Consider the following 27,931-nt stretch of genomic DNA (forward strand, 5'->3'; position numbering starts at 1 on the left):
TTTTTGCTTTTCTTTTGAAAGTGTTTACAATAGCTATTTGTTTGTTTGTTTTTTTTTTCTTTAAAATTGTACAATTTTCATTTAAAACTCCAAAATCTATAGATTATAATAATCCAATTCTTTCAATTGGTATCAACCGTATTTTTATTGTTTTTTTTTTTCTCTTTTCAACTCAACATTTAGTGATACTATTGTGAATTTTCTTTTCTCTAATTTTATTATTATTATTTTTTTTTTTAAATTAAAATATTTCTCCGCTAAATATGATGTAACAACAAATAAATAAAATCACTAAAAATACGCTACTAAAAATGTAAATGTTTTATTTTCCATTCGCCTCGAATTTTCTTTTATTTTTTATTTATTTTATTTTTTTGTTATTTACAAAGAGACAAAAAAATCGAAATTAATTTACCTATCGAATTTGATTTTTGAGCCAATAAAATATCTGAGAATTAACAAATTGTTATGAATAATTTCATTCTTTTTCTCTAAAAATAAATGGGCAAGCAAAATGAACGCTTTCAATCATTCATATACCCGGAATGTTGTGGTTTCGTTTTTCCAAATAATAGAGCATTTATGCTGCCGCTGTTTAATTAAAAAAATTAAAACAAAAATTGAATAACAAATAATTTTAGCAAAAAAAAGTTTTTTTCTTTTATACATCAGTTTGCGTACCGCTGAAAATGTTCTTATGTATCATACAATGAACTGTAAGTAATATGGTCATGATTTGATTATTATTTTTCCTCTCTTTCTGTCTCACTCTTTAAGAAATTGACTTGCACGTAGTTTTATTTTGTATTGTTTTGTCTGTGTAATATTGAAAAACCACCGAATAATGGAAATTCAAAATTAAATTTGTATTTTAATTATTATAATGGTTTTTGTTTGTGATTATGTTAAATACTAAACAGATCGAGTCACATTTTTTGAAATGCGATATTATGTACACATTTGATCACCGTCCGGCGAAGTGAAAGGTTAAAGTTCGTTCATTCGATCTGTTGTGTTTTTGTTGTCGGCTCCTTAATTGTTAATATAATTTCATAAATATTCTCGTTGGAAATAGGTTTTTGATGCGATTATGTGTCTATATATATGTATGTATGTGTGGTGTGTGTGTTTTTTTTAACAGTATGAACTCTCTTCTGTAAAGTGTTTATCATCTTGTGTAAGTTGCAACTGATATTTTTCGTTGGTTGATGTTGCAGTGTTCCCCGTTTTTATCGATGGTGGACTAGGTGCTTTGGCCTTTCGGTTTTCTGTAAACGCGATTCCAATTGATTTTTCGTTCGTGTTTTTTTTTTCAAATTTCATTTTTAATGAAGATTTTTTTTTGTTATTTTGAAGCAAAATTTGATGATTAAGAAGCCAAAAATGTATTATGTAAGTGAAGGAGACGTGGAAAGTGCATATCGTTCGATAACAAATATGTGTACGCCGAAAAGAAAAGATGAAAGAGAAAGAGAAAAAAAATCAAATGAATTAATGTTTTGTCTACGAATTATTGATTGATCTCAATAGATCATAAAAATGAATCATAAGGAGAATTACGTTAATGGCTAGAATGTAAGAGTGGGCGAAGAAAAATGTGAAATAATGGCTGTGAATAAAAACAAATTAAAATGGGAAAAAGCGAGAAAAAGGTTGTGCAGAAAAAAAGACTTTGGGATAATTAACGGTGCTGACTTTAATATGAAACGAAGAATAAAGTGGCAAGTGTACGACACAAAAACAAGACAAACAGAAATTGTCTTGATCAACCGCGATTTTTTTTAAATAAAAAATAAATAAATAAATAAAATGTAATGAATGTGTCGCATGTCATTTATGTTGGCGTTGTTAGTTTTTGCCTGAAATATGGTTGCCTCAAGTTTGTGTTAGACCGTTCACAGCACATTATTTCCTTCCTGATGAAAAATTCACATAAAATCGAAATACATACACCGATTGTTTTTTTTCGTCATATAAATTTCAGCATTTTTTTTTTAAATAAAATATCGAGAAACAGATCAAAACGGATACGTCTACAAACAAAAGCAAACAAATCAAGCAGAACATAGAGACGCGCACTGTCTACTCAAGTAATTTTCTATATGATTACATAAAATCACAACAACCACGGCGAAGAAAAAAAATAAAATTATAAAATGATGAATAGAATTATTTGTTTGCTGGTTTTTTTAAATACTTGTAACATAAAATAGATTTTTATTTAATGTATTTATGAAGTATACAGAGAATTTTTAAATTAAAATAAAATTAAATGTATATTTGAAATAAAGATAGAGTCTAGTACACTTGTTGTTTTTTATCATTTTCTATAAATCTACGCACAATGAAAATGGGACAAAATAAAATAGAGAAATTTTTCTGTTTCTAAACACAAAAAATCTACTATGCGACATTTTATGATATCAAAAGAACGATGATTGTAGCCAGCAACAAAATATCATGTGATTGAGACGAATGCACCAAATATAAAGAATTCGCCATCACAACGTCATGCATTCGTTTGTAGCTGATTTTCAAGTGACAAACTTATATTTGACAATATCAGTTGCATTACACATCAATCATCGACATTTTTCCCGTAGATTCTGTTTCATTCACTTATTTTCCCTTTGCATTTTTCTTCTAATCCTTATCGGGCGGCTTTCATTCAGAATTTTTTCTTTTTTATTTCACAATTTTATTTGTTTGCTCTAATGCCAATCAGCTATTCTCTAGGACCCTGTTTGAAAATGTTGTATTTTGAAAAAAAAAATTGAACATATTTTAACATTGATTTTTCTACGAATTTGACTTGGTAAGTAGTATTTCGTGCAACTTGTTAAATAAAATTTTTATGTCTGGTGCAATTAACACAATTTAAAAAACAACGACAAATACGGAGGCGTGAATAATTAGGTGCAGAACAATATGAATTTTTAAACATTGAATACATCATTAGTTTTGTTTTCATAAAAATCATGTGCTGCATTATCGACTTTTTGCATTATACTCCGAGAATTTTGCTCGAACATTTTTATTTTCTAAACATTTACATTTAGTATTGCCGAAATGTCCAATTCTTTATATTTTTTTATCCCTTTTTGATTGAATGTAATTTTTTACTAAAAATGCCGCATCGGATATTAGAATTTCAAATGACAGAAAATGAAACGTTAGAATTTACAAATCACACAATTAAAAGCAAATGGTCTACACAAAATGATAATGTTTTTTTTTGTAAGAAAGTTGAAAACAAAAGCCAGCAAACAGTATTAGAAATGGTCATGTTATGTGGAAAAATGCAAAAAAGAAAAATAGTGATACAAAGTGATTAAATTTTATTTGTTTCGTAGCAATAAATGAAATGACATGCATAAGAAAATGCGTGCAAGAAACAACAGAATATAGAATATAAAAACAAATGTTTTGTTGCCGGTGTAGTGTGTCACACACAGATCCAGTTTTATTTTGGTTTGAAAACATCTAATGTGAGTGAACTACGAATGTGTGTGCGTGTATGTGTGTTTCAAAACGTACCGGTTGTGGCTTTCGACATATTTCGACTAGGATAAGATTTTTCGAATTTCGTAAATGGCTGTGGCGCTGGAAATTCGGTGACATTGTGAAATGTATGGCCAAATTTTGCCTCTAAATCTATTACAAAACGATTGACAACGGTGCGCGTTGAATTCGACGTCACCGACGTTGCGACCGTCTGATGTTGAACAACGGTCGTTACTTGGCCACCGTTACTATTACGCATCGATGAATGACGCTGTGGCACAGGTGGTGCAACGCCACTATTACTTGGTGTCTGGCGGTAAAAAAATAAAATTCAATGAATAATGTCATTTTAAAAAATTAATTGCGCTTACGATTGAAGTTTGACGAATTGGTGGTGGAGGTGCTGGGCAAGTTCGATGTGGCGGTAACGGTGGTGCAATACTATTCATACTAGTATTTGGACTGCGATCCTTTGTAACTGACAAATTATTCGCACTTCCAGTATTTGTAGTCAGCATCTGATTTTTTTTTAAATTCAAATTTTATAATCATTTCAATGCGACCAAAACCATTTATTTTGCACTTAAAATTACCACATTATTAATTAAAGTTGAAACATTGCTGGCTGAACCACCAAAATTGTTTGTCGAGCTATTTGAAATGTTACTTAAGTTCGGTGACATTGCTGATGGTGGAATACTGAGTGGAAGTGTTGGTAGATTTGTATTTGATATGCTTCGGATTGGCGGAGGTGGTGGACTTTTGCAACGACCCTGAGATCTTTTTTCAGGTGGAACAGATCGAGGCGATTGCTGTATGGCGACGATATTCGTTTAGTTTTAATATTTTTTTTATGTCCGAATATAAAATGAACTAAACATTTTAACAAAAAATACCTCTTTCGTTGCTGCCGCTGCCAATTTGGCTTCAATTGGGGGTCTTGGTGGTGCTACAGTGGGTCGACTAATTGTCGGTGCCGGTCTAATGCTAACCGATTCTTGTGATTGAAATGCAGTTGGTATGCCGCGTATTGTGCCAAATTGTTGTGTTGCCGGAAATGTGGAACCAGCCACTGAAATTGGTGGCGACCTATCAAAACAAGTTGAATCAAATAGAGAAAAAATTCTTCATTACAATTTTTCAAATCAATACGAAAGCGAAAAGAGGGGTGAAATTAATTTTAAAATTTTGAATGTGTATGCGTCGTATCTCATTTAAGAAGACCAATGAGGCGATCAAAATCAGGCGATATCGAATAATTGGATGTGTGTTGACAAACCTTGGCGCCCGCATGCTCTGTGCTCGTGACACAATTGATCGGTTACTACTATTTCCATTATTTGTCGTATTACTAATGTTGTTCAATGGACTGAGGCCATTTTTTGCTGCTGTAACTGGTGGTTTTGGCGCACAAGTCGGTTTGCCATAGTTTGGCACCACTTTATTCGTTATTGTTGTCGTTGTCGATGTTGCTGTCGTTATGGGTGGCGGTGGTGGTGGCGGTGTTGTTGTCTTCGTACTTGTGTTGTTTAAACTATTGCTATTCCCGAATAATGACGATTTATTTGGTAATATCGATGATATATTCGATCCATTCGATGATACACTCGTTGGCGATCCACTATTGTGTGTACAAAGATCCGATGCACGATCGGATAATTTTGTTTGATGTTTTAAATAAAAAAAATGACAAAATGAAAAACAAAAAGAAAAAAAACGAACCAAAAATGTTTAAATGTGTCTTACCTATTTGATTGCTTAATTAAGGGGCTGCTGTTAACAGTTGTTGAGCTATTATTATTGTCGGTAACAATTTTGCTTGGTGGTTGCGGTGGTGGGCCGCGATTTCTTGCATTTATTTCGCTAATTGTATTCGAACTGGGTGATTTCATTTGCTTTTTCATTGCTATGCGTTGTGATAATTCTGTACTAAAATCAACGGCAGAACCATTTGAATTTTGCGGACTGCCACTACCAGTTGATATTGATGATGGTGATTCGTTGGTTGGTGATGTCACACCTATGGCTGCAAATGATAAAATAATATTATACAGTGTCCATGACAAATTCTATTTTACTTACTTCTACCACCGACTGGTTTTAACTTTGGCATTGATGACAATCCTTCAAAAATTCCTTTTAACTTTGGCGTTCCATTTATTTGTGCACTACTACCATTTGGAGGCGGTGGCCTTGTCGGCGCCCCCGATGAATTCGTTCTTGCATTACTACTACTAGTACTATTGTTTGCATCTGCTATACGGCCTACACCAAGTGGTCCACTCTTATCGACTGTTGTCGTCTTCTTTAGTTTTGCTCCTTTTTGTATACTTAACAATAACGCGGATCGTGGATCAGCACCTCCAGACGATTTACCTACATCAATTGAGAAATATTTCAATGATTTTCAACCAAAAACTGGGGAGGAGAAACGGTGAGTGCTGAAGAGGGCCCGGAAAAAATATATCTTTTTTTGTTTAAAAAGATTTTCCTCCTCACTTGAGGAGAAGGATCCTTCCCAATACTCTCCTCCTATGCCCTCCCATCCCAGAGGAATAACCTCTGGTTTTCATCAATATAAACCGAATGTTTGTTATCGTAAAATAAATAGCATTTCAACGAGTGAATCATCTCACATCATAAACAACCGAATCTCATTTATTTTATTAATTTTCACAGAATTTGTGAATCACATTGAAAAATGAGACATTCAAAAAGATGATTCCAAATAAAAAAAAAATATGAAAAAAAATCTTACCAAAAGCGGGAGCACCAAGTTTCAAATTTCCAATTGGTGGCGGTGGTGGACCCGGTGCCGGTGGTGGTGGTGGAATAGCCATTTTGGAACTGGTTTGTCTATAAAAAAAACACAAAAAACATTCGTTAATCACTCGCACAACTATTAACTGTTACACATTTGAATTATCCAATCCGATTAACGTTGAGAAAATATTTTTTTACGCACGCAAAATTCCGTGGTTCATGTTTAAATTCTCTTAAATTGCCCATTGCACGAATTATACACAGTGTTGATTTGAATGCGAAAGAACAACAACAAAAAATCAGCGAAAAAACTTAATATTAAAGTTAATGCGATGACTGTCAAACACAGTATGTGTGCATAACGTACGCATTTGATTTATGTGAGTGGCTTAGGCGCGCGTACAACTCAACAAGCGGCAAGAGAGTGGACATTGGTGAACGATATAAATTAAAATATCTTATTGATAATTTTATATATGGTAGTAGTACGATACCACCGATTATTAGTTGGCAGAGAGAGTCAGAGGAAGAGGAAGAGAAAGAGATGGGCATTAAAAGGCTTAGTCATAATCTAAACGGGCATAAATATTATCTGAGAGTGTTTTAAATTCAGTTTACAATCATTTTCATTGTGGGCCCAATCATGTGTGTGTGTGTGTGTGTGTTGCTTCTGCCTCGCTGCAAGCAGTTGTTCATGCTTACAAGTCATTTGTCTTTGATGGAATCCCTACATTTTGTTTGCATCCTGTGTGTACTGTATCACAAGTGATTCACAAACGCATCATAAACACAGAATCAAGATGCAAAGTAGCCTGTACGACTTGCAGCTAGACTTGCAGTCTTTAATCAGTTTGTAATGAATGTTGCGGATGTTGATGAACTCGATTTTGTTCTTGTTTGCCGTGGTTATTATGTATATGTGAAACAGAATACGATTTCAATTTTTTTTTTTTTTTTTTAAACAAAGAGAGACTACTTCCTAATCGGACAATTTAATTAGATTGCCAGCAATTGGCTGGGTGAAGCGTAAACACGCATATAAACTCGCACACAATTCTGACGTAATGGAAAAACAATCAATTTTCCATGTGTTGCATTTTAAAAATAGAGCGCGCGCGTATTTACAAATACCAATATCGGCATATTACAGTATGTCTCATTATATAAAGCCACCGATTTTTTAGACAAAAATTACAAATATCTTTAATATATTTGTGGTGTCGCTAGATGTCAACTCTAAGCTACGACGCACAACAAATTTGACAGTTCAAAAATCAGTACAGTGTTTGTTGTGCAACAAAAATATGAATTCCGAACATTTTTAAAAACGGTTTGAAGCAGTTTTTTTGCATTTGCACCCGTTTGGACCAAAATGGTCAATAGTGGAGGTCGCAAAACACATTAGAAAGTCAAGAGGATTCGTAAGAAAGTGGATCGAGCAATATAAGCGTGAAAAAAATGTGGACGATCAGCCCAATGTTAAACCAAACCGAGCATCCTCGCCAAAGCAAGATAAACGCATAGTCGAGTTGTTCGATGAAAATCCAGGTATGACGTTGCGCCAAGGCGTCGAACGACTACGGCGTCTTAAAATAGACGTCTCGCGCTCCACTCTCAAAAGAAGGTTGGATATTGCCGGTGTTTGTTATCGCAGTACAGTGAAGAAACCACTTTTGACAGAAAACCAGAAGAAAAAACGCATTGCCTGGGCAAAGGAAATTTTGACGACCGATTGGAGCAAAGTTATTTACACTGATGAGTCATCGTTTTGGCTGGTGAATAACACTACCCATGCCTGGTCTAGAGCCGAAAAGAGAGTGGTCGTTCGCACCGTAAAGCATCCGCAAAAGGTCCATGTTTATGGATGCTTCTGTGAAGCCGGTTTTGGAAAGTTGACCGTATTCACGGGCATTCTAAACGCTGTTAAGATGAACCAACTTTATTCATCGACACTGTTACCCACCGCCAAGAAGTTCTATGGCAACGACAATTCGAATTGGCTTCTGTTAGAAGACAACGATCCAAAACACAAAAGTCGTCTGTGCACCGCTTGGAAAGAGGAAAATCACATTGATCAAATGGTATGGCCGCCACAGTCACCTGATTGCAATCCGATCGAAAACGTTTGGGCTTTTATTAAGGCAAGACTCCGCAGAAAAACATTTCGCAATTTGAAGCAGTTCAGTGCATTCATTCTACGGCAGTGGAAAGGTTTTCAACGCGAATATGCTGAAAATTTGAGCAAAAGTATGCCAAATAGATGTGCCCGTGTGATCGAGCATGACGGTGACTGGATTAAATATTGATTGTGTGCGTCGTAGCTTAGAAGTCAAATAAAAATTATATAAAATAAGTTTGTACAACTTGTGAGTTTTAATATGAAAAATCGATGGCTTTATATAATGAGACATACTGTATATAGTAGATATAGAGAAAATCATGGCCTACGCCAATGATAACAATTAGAACCAACTCCATAAACGACCGAACAAAAATGATTCACAAAAATATAGGTAGTCGCTGCGCGATTACAATATATAATTCTAGCCGGAAATAAAGGTTGTTCTTTTTTATATATTTTTAGATGGTACAGATTACGAACACGAACAAAATCAATACTCCATGTACTACTTTACAAATTTACACGGCGTGAACGAATGGAAAAACCATTTCTCAGTCATATTTGCATACATTTTTCCAGTGCATGAACTGTTGGCATTTCGAGAAAAAAACGACCTTAAATGAAAATCTAATTGGAATTTAATATTTATTGCAGTGAATACAGGGGGAGGCAAAAGTTTTAAGCCTGATATAGCAAGACACGTTGTATTTTTAAATGAGTATAATTATTATTCAAAGTAGTCTCCATGTACACGAATGACACTTTCATAACGATGCTTCAATGCTTTAATTGCCCCCTCAAACCATTCGGCACTCTTGTCCTCCCATACGTTGAAAATATCGGTTGAAATCTCTTCTTCGGTCTTGTACTGCTTTCCCTTGAGATATCTCTTGGTGTTTGGAAACAGGATATAGTCGCTGGGGGCCAGATCTGGAGAATACGGTGGATGGTGAAGTTGTTCGAAGCCGCATTCCCTGATGGCAGCTTGTGCAAGCAATGATTTGTGAGCTGGTGCATTGTCATGCAAAAGAAGAACTTTTCGAGTGAGAAGACTAGGGCGTTTTTCTCTGATGGCTTTGCGCAATCTATGCATCTGTTGTGCATAATAATAGCCCGTGACTGTGGTGTTATTTGGGAGGAATTCAACCAATATTATGCCTTTGGAATTCCAGAACACAGAGGCCATTACTTTGTTTGTGGCAATTTGGGTTTAATTTTTCAAAAACAAAGAATTCTCTAGCAAATCAAACAAAAACAAAACCACCCCCCCTTCGCACATTACTGGATATCGACACTTTAAAGTGTTTTTCTATCTCTCTGACGATGATGATGATGTCATTTCGCAGATCACTCAGTCATTTATTATTTCTATTTTACACACACACACACATGAAATCATTAACACAAAAAATAAAACAATATTATTGAAAAAAAGAGCTCAGTAGAGAGAGAGAGAGAGAGAGAGAGAGAGAGAGAGAAAAAATAGTAGACGATATTTGACACGAATTACAAATGCTTTCAGGCGATATCGATGATTATTTGTCTAAATTACATGGAAATGTTAGAATCACGAAATGTTCATATCAATGTGTTGTGCTATGTCATATTGTCTGAAATCGATGGATCTATACAGCAATATTCGTAATAGAACGAAAAACCTTAATATGTCAAGTTTGAAGCGTATTTTTATCTCCCTCATTATTTTCGCTTCGTTTTAGCGGGTCATTTTAAGAACCAGCGCCAAAAGATGACATTTAATGTTGTTGCTTTTTTTTTTAGTTTGTCGTGCTATTTTTTCCTTCACGTCTTCTAACCAATGTGATTATTAATTGAATATTCGGACCCAAAAATGGCCCATTTTACATTTGTTGTTCGTTTTCAATTGTGCGATGTGTGTTGTCCGTTTGAGCACGTTTTCAACGACTAATTAATATTCCACCTTCATACTCATCGCAAATTGTGTGCACTGTCACGCACACATATGCGCCATTGTTGTACAATTCGATTTTCGAATCGATGTGTATTTTATCGAGTTAGTAAAGGTGTTTGATCGCCCAAAATCGAAAGTGAAACAATCACCAAATGGTTGCAGTCAAGGAAACTTTTTTTCCCATTAAACTTCGTCTTAAGTATAGCCTATTTTTGGTCGTTCCGAATATTTATTTTGTGTGGTGTTTGGACATGCTCAAAGCCCACGTTCTTCTTGGTATTTTTGGTGTGTGTGTTTCACGATTATTATCTGCTATAACAATATTATGTATCTATTACACATTATAGTGATTGGTTTTGCAAATATGGAAAAAAGCTGTAACAACATATTTCAAGAAATGTTCTGGCATTTTAAACAAAAATGAACTCCAATAAAATGAAAGTACATGGAAATTACCAAAATAAGCAACGCAGATGCTCTATTAATTTTTTTTTGGTTGTCGAACCAAATGTTTGCAATTTCATCAGAGTTCATATTGTGTCAATGTCGATGGTGTGAGCACCAGATCATATGAATGTAAATTTGCTATGTTCCGTTTGAGTGTTCTGACGTTTTATGGTTTGCAGATGCATTTACTTCTATGAATTTGTATGCGACTTAAGCGTTGTTATTGCTGCCTTACTATTGCGCTTGAGAAATTGACGTGATGCGCGCACGCACACACATACACTAGCTCTTCAGTTATTTTAAGCTTAGATATGGAGTCGCATTTATGAAAGAAAAAAAACCACAATTGGCTTACATAAAACAAATACGCAAAATGAATAGAAATCGGATAGATTTCTCATGATTTATTTGTACGCGTACATGTGACAGAGAGTAAATTGTGTGTTGTGCCCGTTAAATAAATGCACATACATGAAATTTGTGATGAAAATCTATTGAAGTTGTGTTTTTTTTTCTTTCCTTCTCGACTTCTTCACAAAGCAAAAAAAAAAAAACAAGAGAAAAAAGCGACTGGGCCAGAGAGAATAAGTGAATCAGAGATATGCATTGACAGAGAATGAATAATAACAACAAATCGCAACAACAAAAATTCAAAACAAATAAATTCAATTTCAAAACAAAATGCGCGCACGTACAATTGCTGTTTAAGTGCGAGAGATTTCTTCTTGTTTACGTTTTGTTGGATGGAAAATAATGGAAGAAAAAAATTGGTGAAAAATCATAAATGAAATTATAGAAAAAAAATACCAGACTTGCGTGTACCTAAGAGCTTTGCAAATTTCGATGAAAAAACAAACGTGAAGTAAAGAAATGTATGCAACAACACTATTTCAGCGGTGAAATTTCCTGTTGTAGTATTTCTATTGTTGAATTTTTGTTACCGGGACCTGGGCGGTCGTTGTTATGGCTTCTTAATGATGCGATCAACGACTTCACTATCTGTCTCTCACGCACTTTATGGCCTCGTACATCTTTTGCGTGTGTGTGTGTGTCTATGCATGCAAATGGATTCAGTTTGGATACCAAAAATTTTACGACCAAAACCGGGACAAGAGTTATGGATGCAAAAAATAATATATTTTTTTATAAACTTGCACAGCAAATAAAAGATACATAAACCAAGCAATCCACATGAGGTTACTGTTTTCACACAACATTGACAATTTCATTTGGGTGCATTGCTTGCCTTGCAATATGAATTAAAATTTATTTATGAGACAGAAAGTAAAAGAGAGAAGAGAGAGAGATAAAATGAAGGGAAGAGATGTCACATTTCGATTTGATCAAAGCAAATGATGAAATAAAACGAAACCATTCGAAGTTGTAATGCGTGGAACCCATTTGGATGCCAACTAAAAACGCACATTTCAAAGATCAATGCACTTACAAAACGATTGCCGACTGCTGTACAATATGTGCGTATTCGTCAGAATAATAAAGAAAAAAATTGTTTGTTTTTGTCGTTGTTGAAACGAGATATGATCAGTGGGAGGTGAAATTATTTCAATTCGGTTGTATTTCTTTTCTCATTCGATTTTTGTTCGCACACGTTCCATTTTTGTAATTATAACATTGACTATTTACAAGCATTTTAATGGCACATAATTTAATGCGGGCCATTACAAAACACGAATTAAAATTAATGAAATTCTGTGGTCAAGGTGAAAAATTATGTTAGATATTTTGTTTCTGTTTGAAATATAAATTAAATTGTCTGAATTTTAACGATTACAATCTTTTCATTGCGTAGACGATCGACGTTTATTGACGCAATCGTCTCAAAGAGAGAGAAAAAACCATACGGTTTGCATCCATTTACGTAGGTCGAACGATCGATGATCGATCGAAAGTGGATATATGCCAATAGAACTGGAAAGCAGACACGCATTTATTTGGACGTGACTTTTCACTTCCATCGATAAATCGATCATTCTAGCACTTTGATTGTGATACGCATTTAATTTTCTTTGTCTTTCTTTTGACATGCCCACTTGAATAATTGGTGCGGCTTTATTCGTTTTCACCGAAACTTGTAAGTGTCGTCGCATTTAATTTCACTTTGTAGAAACTGAAAATTGATCAACACCACATTTCTCTCCCTCTCTCTTGCGCCATTGTTGCTATTTAACATTTTCAGTGTTTGGAATGCAACCAAAACAAACAAAAGCCAATTGTCAACACTTCAATCGTCAGAGAAAGCGCGCGATCAATAAATCTGTTTTGTTGCTGCTGCCGTTACCTGCCCATGCCCGGCCAGCGCTTGTTTATTCTTTATTATTGACACATGACTATCGATGTTGCACGCGACTATTTGTTTTGTAAACATTTCCCGTTGCTTAGTCAGCAATGAGAGATTATTCTGAGCTGTTTTATAAAATCCCAGAAAAAAAAATTGCGAAACTTCCAGACGATTGTAGCTTTTTTTCTTTTCTGAATCTGTGCAATTGCTTCCAATTCGATTGAATTGTTTTTCTTTTGATTCAATTGATTCTAAAGCTTTCTTGTTAATTGCAATCACGTGTGTGATATAAATACCATTCAACTTAAGCCAAACATCCGTTTCAAGAAGAGTTCACTTTCAGAAGTAAGTTGAACATTTAGAAGATGCTATATTTCGTTGAATTCTGAATGAAAACATTCAGCTTGGGGCTAATCGATTTGAATATTGCTATTTTATACGGTTCAAAAAGTTGATTCAACTGTAATAATCCAGACTCTATTCCACCCGGTACGACTTAGGCATATATCTGTCCCCTTAGCTACAAACAGCCACCTGGCGGTCAGATATATCTGACACATATATATGTGTCATCTATCCATAAAATTGCTTTGACAGCTAAGCGGGCTAAAAAATAATCATTGTAAATAAAAACTTGTCCATTATATTTTAAATTGTATAAAACCAAATGTTTTTTTTGTGTTGCTATTGTGGAGCAAAAATTAAAGCAAATTATTTTAATTTAAAAAGGCATGAAAAATTACATGCAAAAAGTGTTCAGAGAGTGAAGTGTGCTTCCGAAAAATGTTGAAAAAATGAAACATTTGCGGCAAAGACGTCAAAATACACACACAAGCACATGTGTACAAGTGATCGTTTTGCCTTTGCTCTTTGCGCGTGCATACATGTCTGTACCAACGTATTTGGGTCTTCGAAGACTGCATTATTAAACAAGAGGCTTATGACCAATGCGTGAAATAAGAACTCTTTGCCGCAAATGTTTGTTGACATTTTTCAGAAGCACACTTAGCTGTCAAAGCAATGTTATGGATAGATGACACATATATATGTGTCAGATATATCTGACCGCCAGGTGGCTGTTTGTAGCTAAGGGGACAGATATATACCTAAGTCGTACCGGGTGCTCTATTCGATTCTTTTGTTTAACTTTTTGGTTAGGCCTTAAATGTGAAGTCAATTCATCGCGAAAATTCGTTAAAACCATACAATGATTTTTGGATAGGATAGATTCGTAAAATCTCCGCAAGATCCGGATCCAAGCGTGCGTACGCTGCCGCATGATGCATACATATATAATACGCACGCCAATCCATTCCTATTATTTCGCCTACTTTGATTCGCAAGCCATAGCAATACGGAATAACGAATGTACATGATACATGTATGTATCATACGGCTACGTACGCACGCTTGGATCTGGATCTTGCGGAGATCTTACGAATCTATCCTATCCAAAAATTATTGTATGGTTAAAACTTAAAATCGATTTGAAATTGGAAATGGAAATAGTTCAAGTCAATACACTATAAATACAAAACTAAAACTAGTTCAATTTAATATTGATCCTATTGATAAAACTATCGTTGATCAACATTGAAATGAAGAGAAACGCAAACTGAATTAAATCAATGGATTAGTGTCAATTTCATTCTTTCTGCTTAAGTATTCGGCCTGTTTGCTGAAAATAATTTAAAGAACGTTGATTTTTCGTTGAAAAATGTGCTTTTCTAGTGGAATATTTATTGGAATTCATTCGATTTCGAGTATTCAACGAGACACAAGAGTAGTGTGCTATTTTAAACAATCAATTAAGTAATAAAGAGAAACCGAAAAAAACAACAAAATTTAACAATTGACCATGGCCTGTTCCAATAGGTTTTCAATAAAAAATTGATTATTTTATCGATTTTTGGGAAGATATCGTGTGCGTTTCGTTCCCTCTTTAGCGCACACACTTTTTCGTGCCATGACATCATCGTTCCAATGTGATCTATTGATTGTTTGCAGATGGATTCGAATTTCGAATACATGCCGAACAATATATATATTCGACAACGTTTGACAAGCGAAAATTTGAATCAAATCAAATGCAAATCAGATTGTCAAAATTGAAATTCTACGATGGGCGTTTTATATTTAAACAATGTGATGTTTCCCACATAAATTTCAAATCGAGCAAAAGATCATAATTCCAAGACTGAAAATTTGAATTTATGATTGGAATGGTTTGATGTCGATAGGAACAACAATAAAAAAAAGAATATTCACATCCAAGTAAAGAATATTCACATACAGAGAGCGAGAGAAAGAAAATTACCATTTCATTGGAATGAATGTGTCTTAAAGTCGATGGCTAATAATAAATTCGTAATTGTTAATTTCAAAGCCGGTAATTTCAATGTGTCGAAAATTGTACCACAGAACTTGATGATGTAAGCATTATTTGTGGTTTAAAGTAACAAAAGAAGACACGTTGAAAAGCTATCTCTATAGTTTTTTTATGGATTGGCCCATTTGAATGGCATGGCTTTTGTTGCTGAGAGAACAAAAACATCGAGAGAGAGAGAGAGAGAGAGAGAGAGAGAGAGAGAATAAAATAACAATTTCAGTCAAATAAGAAGAAGATTATTTGACCCAGAAATTGAGGCAGGCATTAAGTTCAATCGCATTCATTTTCAAGCACTCGTCTACTGTGGTTGTGTAACAATTAGCCAAGATTTTTGAATGCTCGACTATAATAATTCACTTTGAATCGAATCTATTCGCTTAATTTACAAAATGATTGAGTCCACTTAAAAGCGCAAATCTTCTATTGGCAGCTTGCGCGATAGATCGCACACATCGTCGTAGTAAATTATGTGGTAAGTACACACAAGAAGAAGAAGAAAAAAATTAGCTGCCGTTTGCTGTCGATGTTGCTGCTGTGTCAGTTCCTAATTATCTTCAATTTGCATTTGCATACGGCGGTGTATATGTGTATTAATTGGCGTCAATGTTTTCAATTCCGCACACATAGTAGTGATTGTATAATTGAAAGCATCCTAGAACAAAGCCATGATCATCAGAACAAGAAATAGATTTAGAATCACGTGAAAATAGTTTCTTAAGTCAAACGACCACTTTGAAGAAAAAGAATCTAGAACGGTGCGTTGGTTGAAGATTGACGAAAAACATAATAATAATACAGAAACACTTATAATCTGTCATTTAATCTCTCACGCGTTGAATTGAACGAAGATGAGAAATTACATCGATTCTATGTATGGTTTTTAAGCCAAAAGAGTCAATTGATACCCCACTTATTGAAAGTAGCTGCATCATTTTTTTCGTGTTCGTGTTGCTGCTGGAAATCCGTGGTGTACATGGGTGATGTTTGTTAGCTCTGAATCATATTTTCGAACGTACACACAATTGAACACAAAACAGACCACCAGAATCAGAGAAAGAGAGAGAGAAAGAGAATTAATCCGAATCAGTGGGCAAGAAAGTCAACTTTGGCACTGTGATTGCGTGTTAAGTTGCGAGAAAGAAATTCTCTTCATTCCACATTTCTCGCCAAAGCGAAAAAAAATATACACAAATCCGTAATGTTGTTTGCAACAATGATGATTTACGCGGTGCTTGCCCACTCGATCCACACACACACATTCGACCACATTTGCGATGTGAAACTGAGCGAAACAGCACACAGAAAAAAGACAATTAAATACCGCAAAAGTGGCTCAAGTACAACAGGAACATGATTGAAATAAAGTGAAAGAAACACATAAACAAAAGTTCATATATGCAGTGTTCGACTTTGTAGTCTTTTTTTCGGTATGACGTGAGCGCGTGCGCGCGCGATTCACCAAAAAATTATCTGAATGCGATGCATTTTAGCCGAGTGCATAAATGAAATGGCTCATGCAAAACAACATGACCTTTACATACACACGCATACTATTTACCGAAAGATTGCAGCAACACCGGCTACAAAAAGAGATTTGAAACGAAACACAAAATATCTTTCTCAACTATCGCACTTTTTTTTGAAGAAAATCGAAAAAAGAAAGTTACTTGAATACATGCGGTGATTTAGAATCGAGCCCGAGAAAATAACATAATAATTATTAACCGAGTAATGCGCTATATGTTTTATATGAAAACGTCACACGAATCTCCCCCGAAAACGACATCTTTGGTCTTGCAGCAGAAGCTGTTTCTATGCTGAAAATTTCATTTCAGTTTAAAAAATTTAAAATATTATTCATGTAGAATTGTACAAATATTTCAAAACGTTGAAATGAGATTTACAGAAATATGCATTTGAAAATTGTTTTAAAAAATAAACACGGCACAGTCAATTTCAAAAATTTCAATGAATAATATTGTTGACATATTTTCACGATGACAGCTATTTTTGCGGTACAAAATTGACACGTTTGAATGATACGTCAATATTGAACATACTCTACACACATGGGGAAACAGAGATGGCGTTGTCGTAGCATGTAGCAAAATATATGTTTAACGCAATATTCGGCTTATAATTATTTTGAAATGCAAATAATTTTTCACTTTGGCTGCACCACAAAATTTCGAAATGTCACAAACAAATGAAAGGAAGAAGAAGAAGAAGAAAAAAAGAGATACAAATCAAAAATTGGTTGATTTAAATGTGACGGAATTCGAACACGATCCAGAATGTTAATTACAAGCCAGCAAGTGCTCGCATTTACCGTGTGTGTGTATATGGTTTGCGTTCTCATTCGGTTGATGCTGATTATGATGTCGTATGGAAAGATATAAAAATCGCATCAAATACGACAGCAGCACATCAAACATACACACAACGAGAACGACTTCGAAATCGTTGACATATTTTATCATCGATGAGGAAAAATTCGCAATCGATGAGAATCGTATTCATCACAACCGAACATGAGATGAGCGGTTCCATTGGGTGCAACTCAGAATGATTAGTCATCGGAATTTCTCGATGCCATTAAATTACGTTTGTATTGCTCTGAGTATCGCTGTCTCCCCGTTTTCCCATTTCTCTTTCTCTTTCTCCCATTCACTTGTTAGCTCGAAGCACTTGTGATGGTCGTTCGACAGCTTTTAATTTACCGATAAATAAAATCAAACGATAAGATAGGCAAGTCCAGTTTGGCCTCAATCAGTTGTTGTCGTTGTTGTTTTTTCTACTCTATCTTTTCCAATGTCGCGTGGTATCAATTAACCAAAAATGATAATGGCAATGTGCTTGTTAGAAAAAAAAACATTTGAAGAAATTATTGCACGCGATAGAATGATAATAATAGATATCAACACTTCGCTTTGCTGCTTTTTTGTTTGTTCATTCGATTGTTTTTTTCTTCCCTCCTTTCAAATATTTTCTTTCAATTCGCATTTCAAATGCCAATTTCTAAACACACTTCATTTATTTTTCCAAGCTTCAAAAAAAAAAACCACACTCATTTGCTTTTATCGCGACAAACTTTCAGCTCAATTGAACGATCTTCTTCCTGCTTTGCATTTAATTGAATATTTTTTGTATTCGCTTCACCGAACAACAACCAACGTTAATCAACATAATTAAAATACTTTGGCACATATCTTTTTCCCGCTTTAACAGTAAAACGAAGAACAACAAAAATTTGTGTTTCCGTTGTTAAGCCTCAATGTTTTCTTTTGGAGAATTGATTGCATACCAAATTGACCCCATCGATCTATTAACAAATAGATAGAAAAAAAACAGACTCTTTTGCGTTCATGATTAAATTGTGATGTTGATGCGTACATATGCGAACGGTTCACATTTGTGGCAGTGAGAAAAGGAAGCATGTGATTCCGATGACATTGTCTACCAGCGGCCAGAAAGTTGACTGGCGACCGGTGCAGACTGGTTTTAATATATATGATATAACCTTCTGCATTGACCTTTAGAAAAAAAACAGTTGAAAATTATCGCGTTTGATGTGAGAGAAAACTTGGAATGAAAATTGTAAAGACAACAACAACAATACAGCAATGATCACAAAACAAACGGTCATTCTGACGCAATAATGTCGATTTCAATTCGCTATTTCGCATGAGCCAAAAACGCATTAGTTCAACCGCAATTTTGGTTTGCCGTCTATTGATGGACACACTCTCAAAACGGTAAACAGAGAGAAAATAAACCGAATTCATTGGAATTTGATGTTTACTCACGCGCCAAAACGTGTGACTAACGCAAAATATGCAAAATAACACATTTTCTTGTGTATCAAGTGTCTTTTGTGTTTCGATTTCATGGAGTTCATAATTTTTTGTGGTTTTCGTGGTTTGTTTCTTGAATCACATTTTCTGTAGATTCGAAAATAAACCATGGACCATCTGGATTGCATACGAATTTGTATACCGCAAACAAAAGTAGAAATTATCCACAACCGAAATAAAAAAAGACTTTCTGAACAGATGCGAAACAGAGCGATACAAAATACCACACAACACAAAAAAAAACTTACCAAACAAAAATTTAAGTGAGAGAAAGAAAATCTGCGATGTGAATGATAGCATATTTGCAGTGTGTCATTTTGCAAAAACAGAAAAGTGATATAGAAAATCACCGAGAAAACTGAATGAAAAATAACAAATTAAAACAAACGTATAATAGTCGCGTTTTTTGCTTGTGCGCGCGCTAATTAATTCAAAACGCACACCGAAAATAGATAAATAGACGTGGTATGTGTGAAAATGAGAAGTGAGCGGTAAAAAGAAGTGAAAAATTGCAAACACCAGTATTCATAGAACCAGCATAACAATAAGAGCCATAAGACAATAAACGCAATATATACGAGATACGATGCGCGGTTCGGTGTAAAATGAAAAAAAAAGAGATGAATGAAGCATGTTTTGTACGTTTTTTGGTGCATATTTCACGATGGAAGCGAATTAAAGAGAAACATGAGATCGCACAAAATCTGACAAGACGGCTGTTTCTAGTTTTTTTTTATTGTTATTTCAATTGTTTCCGTCGAATGATGGAGAAGAATCCATTGACCAACGTGATTCAAGCATCAATTTTCAAAAAGCCACCAGCCGAAATTATATATATAAAAATAACAATGCATTGAAAGTGTAATTTGTGTGTTGAGTGGTTTTTTTTTATCGCAATTCAATATTATATGGCCATATCAGACGATCTCGCAGCACAAGATAGACAACCCACAGAAATATTATTCAATGTTATTTGTTTTGTTTTTGAATCGATTTTGCAGCTGATTTTTTGACGGTTGCGTCTACACACATTCTCATCATTTCGCTCTCACTCTTTCTTTATCGGTCTAACGAGTTTGACTGATGATTTGTTGAGTCGATAAATTGAAATTTAGTAAAAAAAACTTGTATTTTTTCGATTTCATCAACAGTTCATCGTCGCATTTGGGAAAAAACTTTCATTTTTTTCTCTCATTAAGTATATTTCTTTGTCCGTGAGTTGAAAAATTTAGACTTGATTATTTTTGATTGCCCTTTCCTTCTTCAAGTTTCATGAAAAATGTGTGCACTGACTGCACAAGGATTCACTTTCAAAGGACAGAGGTTTTACATAAATATGCATGCAGGTAGAGTTTAAATTAAAACATCTGCTCGACGACAATGACAACACGACGTAAAACATCAATCGAAACACTAATAATAATGTACATACATACACACGTTGTCTGTCTTTTGTCAGACAATTCATTGACATTGTGACGAATCGAAATTTTATTTTTTGTCGTCGATGTGTGTTTTGCTACCGCATCCGATAGCACGGCACATATAAAATGCATTAAATGTACTTGAATGTCTCACTCTTTCCTCTATTTATCGATTCAGTGTCATTGTTGTAGGCTGCACACGTTTCTGCCAAAAAACAACTATAACATTTGTTCTCGATTTGGTCGATGAATGCCGCAGCGAAAAAAGGGGAAAAAGCAATGAAAATAGCGAACGTACATACACCGAAATTAAAATATCCAAAGTGACACACGATTTTTTTTGGTTTGCTCTCTCAAGTCTTGCAACAAGTCGAGTGAATTTAATAAAAGAGCTGCACAAATTTTGAGCACGAGCACTTACGACCCGAGACACACAGTTCCAAAACGAATGAAACCAAAAAAAATGAAGTGAAAATGTTGAACATATACGAAAATGAAGAGGAAGAGAGAGAGAGAGAGAGAGAGAGAGAGAGAGAGAGAAGATGGAGAACTCATTCGCTCTACCAGCACTTACCTCGAAATTCACGGAATTTTTGCAATGAAACAGATGTAACTGTTCAAGCGGCCGCGAATTAGTTATCCTTGGCGACACTCACACAAGCACATATGCTGTTACTCTCTGTTTCTTGCACTTGTTCGTTGTTTCTTTTCTTTAGTTTTTTGTATTTTTCTGTGGCGCTCACTGTCAGACGGGGCACAACACAATTTCTTCGAAAGTTTGAAACGTTTTTGTTTATTTTTTTTTGGTTGTTGCAGCGATCACACAATGTTGACCGAAAATAATAAACTTCTGGATTCGAGCACGTTTCTATTCACTTTTGTCAGAGTTATCGGCTTTTGAAGTGCTTGACTTTTCTTTTTTGTCACTTTTCACTTTTGAACACTTTAAACAACAAAAACACGCTCATCTCTTATCGATTAAACAGAAGAACAGAAAAGAAAAATTCTATCACAATTCATTTTTTTATTATTTTTTATGTATATTACATTCAAACACACGGTTCTGTTGCTGTGTTTGTTGTCAAAATGTGGATATGACTCGGTTTATTCTCCATCCGAAGTGAAGCGCAGCGCCAAGATTAATGGTTTTTTAGCTTATTGATTTGGTTGCATTTTAATCATGTCTCTTTTATAGATATTTTTGATATATTTCAACAAACCTGAAAAAAATCTGTTCAATTACAATTACATAACATATTCACATTGCAATAATCTCTTTCGGCATGCTGATTTTTACACGAAAAAAATATACACTGTGATATTAACCATGTACGGCCACTCGGTTGATTAATCTAATTCGATCGATTTAAACGATGACGACAAAATCATACGGGAACATGAGTTGCTTTTGCCGCACAAAAATACAGTCTCAAATTAGTTACAAGACTCTGTTGATTACAAAATGTTCCATGGCCGTTTTTGGGTGTTTTTTTTTCTGTAAATTAAAATGGACACAGAGAATTTGGGTTAAAAACAAATTAGTTTTCATGCTGTCTTTTCGGTACGTAATTTTACTTAATGAGTGTCATTAATATGGCTAATGATCATTTCGATTTTTGGCTATCGGCGGTTTTCTCCTCTTCCATACATTCGAGTCACATAAAAACTACACATACAAACATGAATAAAGTGCAATCATTTCATCACAATTGACAAATATGAAGTGAAAATAAACGTGAAAATTTGCAGAATCCGTTTTAAATAAAACCGAGAATTTGTTGTGAAAAAATACACGGATAAAAAAAATCACAAGTTGAATTGCTCAACGAATAACAACAACTGTAATCATCACCATGTTATTTAAGTCAAGTGGCAAGCTTGAACAAAAAAAACAACAACACACGAACGAGTGTTTGTGCCTAGCGCATACGATGATTGCAGTGTACAATCGCTAAGGAGTTTCAATGCACTTTGATTTATCTGCCTTTCTGATTTGTACTGTGACGATAGTACCTCTCCTCGCGCACAGAGCCTTCTTTCTGCTCTCTCCCACTGATTTATGTATTCAACCGCCAAAACTCGATTGCCGCTAGGCCAACTCCAATAATTTTTTCCAAGTTATCATAATTCGTGTTAGAGTAATATTGAAAAGAGCCACACGGAACTTCTGTTTTTTTTTTCGTGTACATCGGCATAATATCCGATTTCCCATTCATGCAAGACACACGAATTCCAAATTAACACAATTGCACATAGAGTCGCGGGCGGCAGACGGGGCGAGATAGACAGAGGATGTACCGGGTGCGCACAACCCAACCGCATTGCATTAATATATATATATGGTGATGTGCATGCCGCACTATTAACCGACATGCATATAAATAATAATTTTGAATACGATTCAATCTGGTGCATTTTCATTACTCTGATATCATTATCTGGATGACTCAATATGTTTTGGTTTTATACAAAAACACAAACACGAACACACAAAAACCCACTAAATTATATTAAAATTCAAGAAGGAAAGCAAGTGAAGAAAAAAATAAACTAAAATAAAATAAATGGCAACCGCAGAAGTGAGCAATGCATACACGTTTTTCATGAGGTAATTCAGCTTGTTAGTTTGGTGTTTTAAGTATGAAATTTCTTTCATGTTGAGTTATGTAAATAGCCGAAGTGCGCACGGTGCTTCTTTTTTTTTCGGTTAGGAAGATGAGCAATTCGCATACATAATCATAATATGTGGTGTGTGTTGATTAGAGAAAAAGAATGAATTGTGTTCATGTCGATGGAAACGCTTCATCAATTACACATATTTACATGTTTGCAGAAATGGAAAATCTTTCTATCCAGAAACGATGAAAAAGAAAACCAAGAAACGAGCAACAATATATTGTATACAAGAAGAATAGTAAAAAACGAAAGTGTTGAAAATCCAGTGGTTCGTTTCGGAACTCGCACACACACTTTTTTTTCTCTCTGTTCACGTTGTAATACAGAGAAAATTGTATGTGTTCATGAGGAAAATAAAAAAAATACCCATCGAAACAAAAAAGAGTTATATTCAAATGCAACAACAGTTCGGTGGTTTTTTTCTCGCTGTACAAAGCCGCGAGTTCTCATTATTTTGGCTTCAAGTATTTTGGCATTTTCTCGGTCGGTATGATATCTCTGGTTCATCAAAAAATCGCGTCAGCAACGATGAGAATGAGTAAGCGGCTCAAATCCAGCTGTACTAAATAAACGACAAAACGACTGGGCATTTGGCTTCCAATCTTTTCATTATGTATTATCTCGAAGCTCTCTTCAATTTACGCTGCTTCGTTGTATGTAATTTTGTATGCCGATTTTTCTTCTTCTTCCTCCTCTACTGTTGATATTTTTCCTTCTTCTTCTGTATTTTGAATTGGTATTGCTTTTTTTTAATTTTCTCTTTACTGTGAATGACTAAGAGACTACTTATTTCTTCTCAACATCATCTTCTTAAGTTTTTATAAATAAATTGTTTTCAGAACGAGGAAATTGTGAAGAGAGAGAAAATATATATATATATATGTGTGTGTGTGTGTGTGTGTGTTTGAACTTTACACAATGTGCAAAATAGGAAGAGAACTCAACAGAGATCATGATTCGTCATGCACGAATGGACAATCGTCAGCGTTGAGCGCTACTTCTTTACATAAATATCAAGATAAATATATCGTTGTACAACCACGCTCATCCATCGTATTGATCAATTCGATCGTATTTTTACATATACATGTATCGATTGTATGAGTAATTCATTTCCATGTAACAAAACAATAACAATCACAGTGTCACACATACGCAAGCGTGCGATCAAATGTCATTGTTGTTGTTTTTAAATAAATAATTTTTTCACATTGTTTCCAGTCAAAGTGATTCAGTTATCATGTGTATATAAAATGTATGTAACTAATACAATGATATAAAACACTTGTTACACTGTGTCTGTTTGTAACAAAAATCGTCTCAGGCCAAAAACCATTTAATATCGCCCCATGTTCAAAAACCAAAATATAATGATAAAAATCAACAACAACTGTGATATGCTTTAAAATGACCACATCATCACTATGAACTGCTCATGCTCTCGGTTATATAATATGAGTCAACCCAGATAGTCATAAATTTTAACAAAAATTAACTTAACATTTACAGACCAAATGATAAGCAAATACTGACTGAGAAAATACCTTATCTACGTGTGCACAAGGTAAGGAGTAAGAACCTAGTAGTCCAAATGGAATACAATTCATTTGAAAAATGACTCCAGTCAAATGGAAATAATTAAAATTGATAACTATCGCTCTTATTCTCTATACTATGCCCACAATGTTGATCAATCAATAAAATAAATGAATAAAATAATGTATATTATTTGACATTATAGCCCGGAAAATCCGGCAATGTCTTGATTTTTCATCACAATGTGTTTCGTTTTTCTCACATACATTAATATCAAACCTATACAATTCACATTCATTAGGTCAATGATATGGAATGCACAGCCATAGATTTGTTAAACGGTATAAAATGGGTCGGTTTTGGTTTTGTGTATGTGAATGGATTTATTCAACTGAATTGAATATGTAGTTGGAATTGAAATTGAAGGAAATACCGAGTGCAAAAAAACATCGAGCTTTGATACAATGACTTCCTATGTATATAAATGTTACAAAGTTTTTTGAATTAAATCACGAATATTTGACTGCTCCGGAACTCGAAAAAAAACTTCAAAAACACTTGACCGTTTTGTTAAGAATCACATCATATCATCATGATTGTTGGTAGGCTGAAAGTTGAATCTCTAACTCGTAGTTCTCTCGGTAGTCATTCTTTGTTTATTTCGCCTCTTTTGCGTATGTTCACACTATTCTTTGTGAGAGAGTGCAATGTTTTTTTTGCCTTGTGGGAGATCTGCCCTCTAGCCGAGTGTCAGACATTGAATTTGTTGTTGTCGTAAATGTATGGGTATGATATTTAATGTCTATATATAGTGCACCCTGTGTGAATTGATTGAGCGAACGTGTGCGTCAATTTGGTCGGTCGAGCAAAACGATAAAAATGAAAACATTAGCATTGTTTTATCACTGAACCCGTAGACGACGACGACGACGGCCATATAAGAATGCAGGAAGAGAAGAAAGAGAAGGAAGAAAAACAGCAACCGAAGTGCGCGAGTATTTAAATTCACACAAAAGCATCGCGGAGAAGATACACAGAATTCTTATAACATTCTTGTCGATTTGTTTGCGTTTAGTTTTGTTTTCTGTGAATATCAATTGGGAAGATTTTTTACACACACACACACATACATTAGCATGGAATATACATTGAATCAAATACGAAAACCATTGTCTCTTGGATGCATACATGTTGACAGCTATCTAATTTACGTTTATTAATAATAGCGATGAGCATTTTTATATGTTGTTGTTTTTTTTGCTTAGCTATTTTATTGCCAGGCTGTTGCATTCGAGTTGAATTTGAGGTCGACCACATTCGGCAATATATAATTACACTTGCTGTTTTTTTTTAATTCTTTTCAAAATTGGCATCAAGTTTAAAATTTATGCACGTTTGATTTGACCGCGATGACTGAGTCGTCGCCGTGACAAAATTTGCGCACAAGAAAAACTTCACAAAAAAGAAAGAACAGAATATGTAACAACTGCCCCAATCAATTCAATGCACCTAATGAACTGTATATGCATTATAATTGTGTTTAAATTTTTTCTCTCTCGTGTGTATCAATTCCGCAAGTGTATCGACTTTTATCTCATAAACACCCGATTCGTACACAAGCTGGATTTTTTTTTTTCGTATTAGATGGTATTTTTTTTTTGTTGCAACGACCAATTGAAATTATTGTCTTCGGTAAACGGGCGAATATGGTAACATCAAAGAAAAAAATCCAGAGATACATATGGTACCTTGCCGTTTAAAGCTTTGGACGATAAAAAAAAACAAACAGTGACCATAGATTGTTTTAAAATGAGTGTCTTTTTTCGCCTTGTGCTGTCGGGCGCTGAATGAAATCGCATTTGATGTCATGCAAAGTATTTGTATTTGAGCGCACGTAGAAAAGGCGATATATTTTTTTATATATTTGTTTCGTTTTTAGCTAGCTTTGGTCATCAAGACAAGCATGTTTCACACAATCATAACAACTACCACGCATTAAACACTATGAATATATGAATCGTTTATGCAGCATTTTACAATCGCACAAACCGAAGTCATTTTTTTATTTTATTTTACTTTAAAAGGCGATCAGATGAAAAGAACAAATAGTGCAACGAGCAGAGAAAAAAAAACAAACAACAACTTCATAGAAATCTACTTTAATTGAATGCATCAAACAGACATGACACAAATTTTCAAGAATCACACACCAAACCGAATCGATTGGAATCTTTTTTCGTTTAAGATAGCATTGAGCCGAATGACACCGTCGAACAAATAATTTTCGATATTTTTGATGCAGGTCTTTAAATCGCAGCATTTACACGAGATTGATTTACTGAATCGATTTTCGGTATGTGTTGTATACGATTCACTTGTTCAGTGGAGAATTTTGTTTTGTTGTTGTTGTTGTTTTTTCACGTCCTCACTGACGCACAACAGAATATTTTTTTTTCGCTTGTTGATATTTTTCACTCTCTTCAAAAGAAACAATTTTTTATTCAGAATTCATCTCATTCCTTTGGCATCGTTCACAACAAAACATACATGAAAGAAGAGTGTGGAGGAAAAAATACCAACCCGAGAATTTAAATAAAAACGCTTTATTTATTGCTATTGCCGTTTCTATGGAACACAATGTAATGATCGTATTTCATTTTGAAAACTCTTTTTTCTTATATATATTTTGTTCCTCTTCGCACACTGTTTACTCGAAATGATATTGGCCTTTATTCCGCACAGTATTTTTTTTCTTTTTCTCTCTTCTCATTCGACGACACTTTCAAGAAGCACTTTAGCTTACTGAATCAATGTTTTTGGACTTACTCACTTGTTTTGTTTGTTATGTTTTTTTTTTTTTTTTTTTTAAAAAAAATGCAAAAAAAATTTATTTTTTTTTTTTTTTTTTTTTTTTGTTTTTTTTTTTAATGAAATTGTTTCGAATTTATTTGCTGTGCTTTTCTTAATTCGTTCATCCACACGATCAA

At 34.4% G+C, this 27,931-nt stretch overlaps 2 protein-coding genes across 8 annotated transcripts in view; both read right to left on the bottom strand.

Annotated features, from left to right (window-relative positions):
- LOC116352054 overlaps nucleotides 1-27,931 on the bottom strand; it is a 587,314-nt gene that overhangs the window by 336,203 nt on the left and 223,180 nt on the right. The gene's annotated exons all lie outside the window — the stretch shown is intronic.
- On the bottom strand, nucleotides 349-27,805 carry LOC116352058 (verprolin). 7 transcript variants are annotated; one of them, XM_031784315.1, is made up of 12 exons: nucleotides 27,525-27,805; nucleotides 22,059-22,227; nucleotides 21,307-21,952; nucleotides 6,263-6,360; nucleotides 5,587-5,880; nucleotides 5,251-5,530; nucleotides 4,784-5,125; nucleotides 4,401-4,593; nucleotides 4,098-4,316; nucleotides 3,876-4,022; nucleotides 3,538-3,814; nucleotides 353-1,268 (listed from the first exon to the last, which is right to left on the bottom strand). In XM_031784315.1, the coding sequence occupies exons 4-12, from the start codon at nucleotides 6,342-6,344 to the stop codon at nucleotides 1,135-1,137; spliced, it is 1,968 nt and encodes a 655-aa protein (XP_031640175.1). In that variant the 5' UTR covers nucleotides 6,345-6,360; nucleotides 21,307-21,952; nucleotides 22,059-22,227; nucleotides 27,525-27,805; the 3' UTR covers nucleotides 353-1,134. The 7 variants fall into 7 exon arrangements, with proteins under 7 accessions (XP_031640178.1, XP_031640176.1, XP_031640171.1 ...); XM_031784314.1 differs by having other exon boundaries at nucleotides 21,307-21,963; XM_031784316.1 differs by lacking the exon at nucleotides 21,307-21,952 and having other exon boundaries at nucleotides 352-1,268; nucleotides 21,953-22,227.

Source organism: Contarinia nasturtii, unplaced genomic scaffold (assembly GCF_009176525.2).
Source record: "Contarinia nasturtii isolate CC-2019 unplaced genomic scaffold, AAFC_CNas_1.1 Cnas_scaffold_187, whole genome shotgun sequence".
Lineage (NCBI taxonomy): Eukaryota > Metazoa > Arthropoda > Insecta > Diptera > Cecidomyiidae > Contarinia > Contarinia nasturtii.

Bases quoted from the DNA above. Each gene is read 5' to 3' on its own strand.
- LOC116352058 (XM_031784311.1), bottom strand. From the start codon at position 6,513: ATGGGCAATTTAAGAGAATTTAAACATGAACCACGGAATTTTGC. The intron at 4,594-4,783 runs GTTTGTCAACAC...TTGTTTTGATAG, and splicing joins CAGAGCATGCGGGCGCCAAG to GTCGCCACCAATTTCAGTGG. The intron at 3,815-3,875 runs GTAAGCGCAATT...TTTTACCGCCAG, and splicing joins CAATTCGTCAAACTTCAATC to ACACCAAGTAATAGTGGCGT.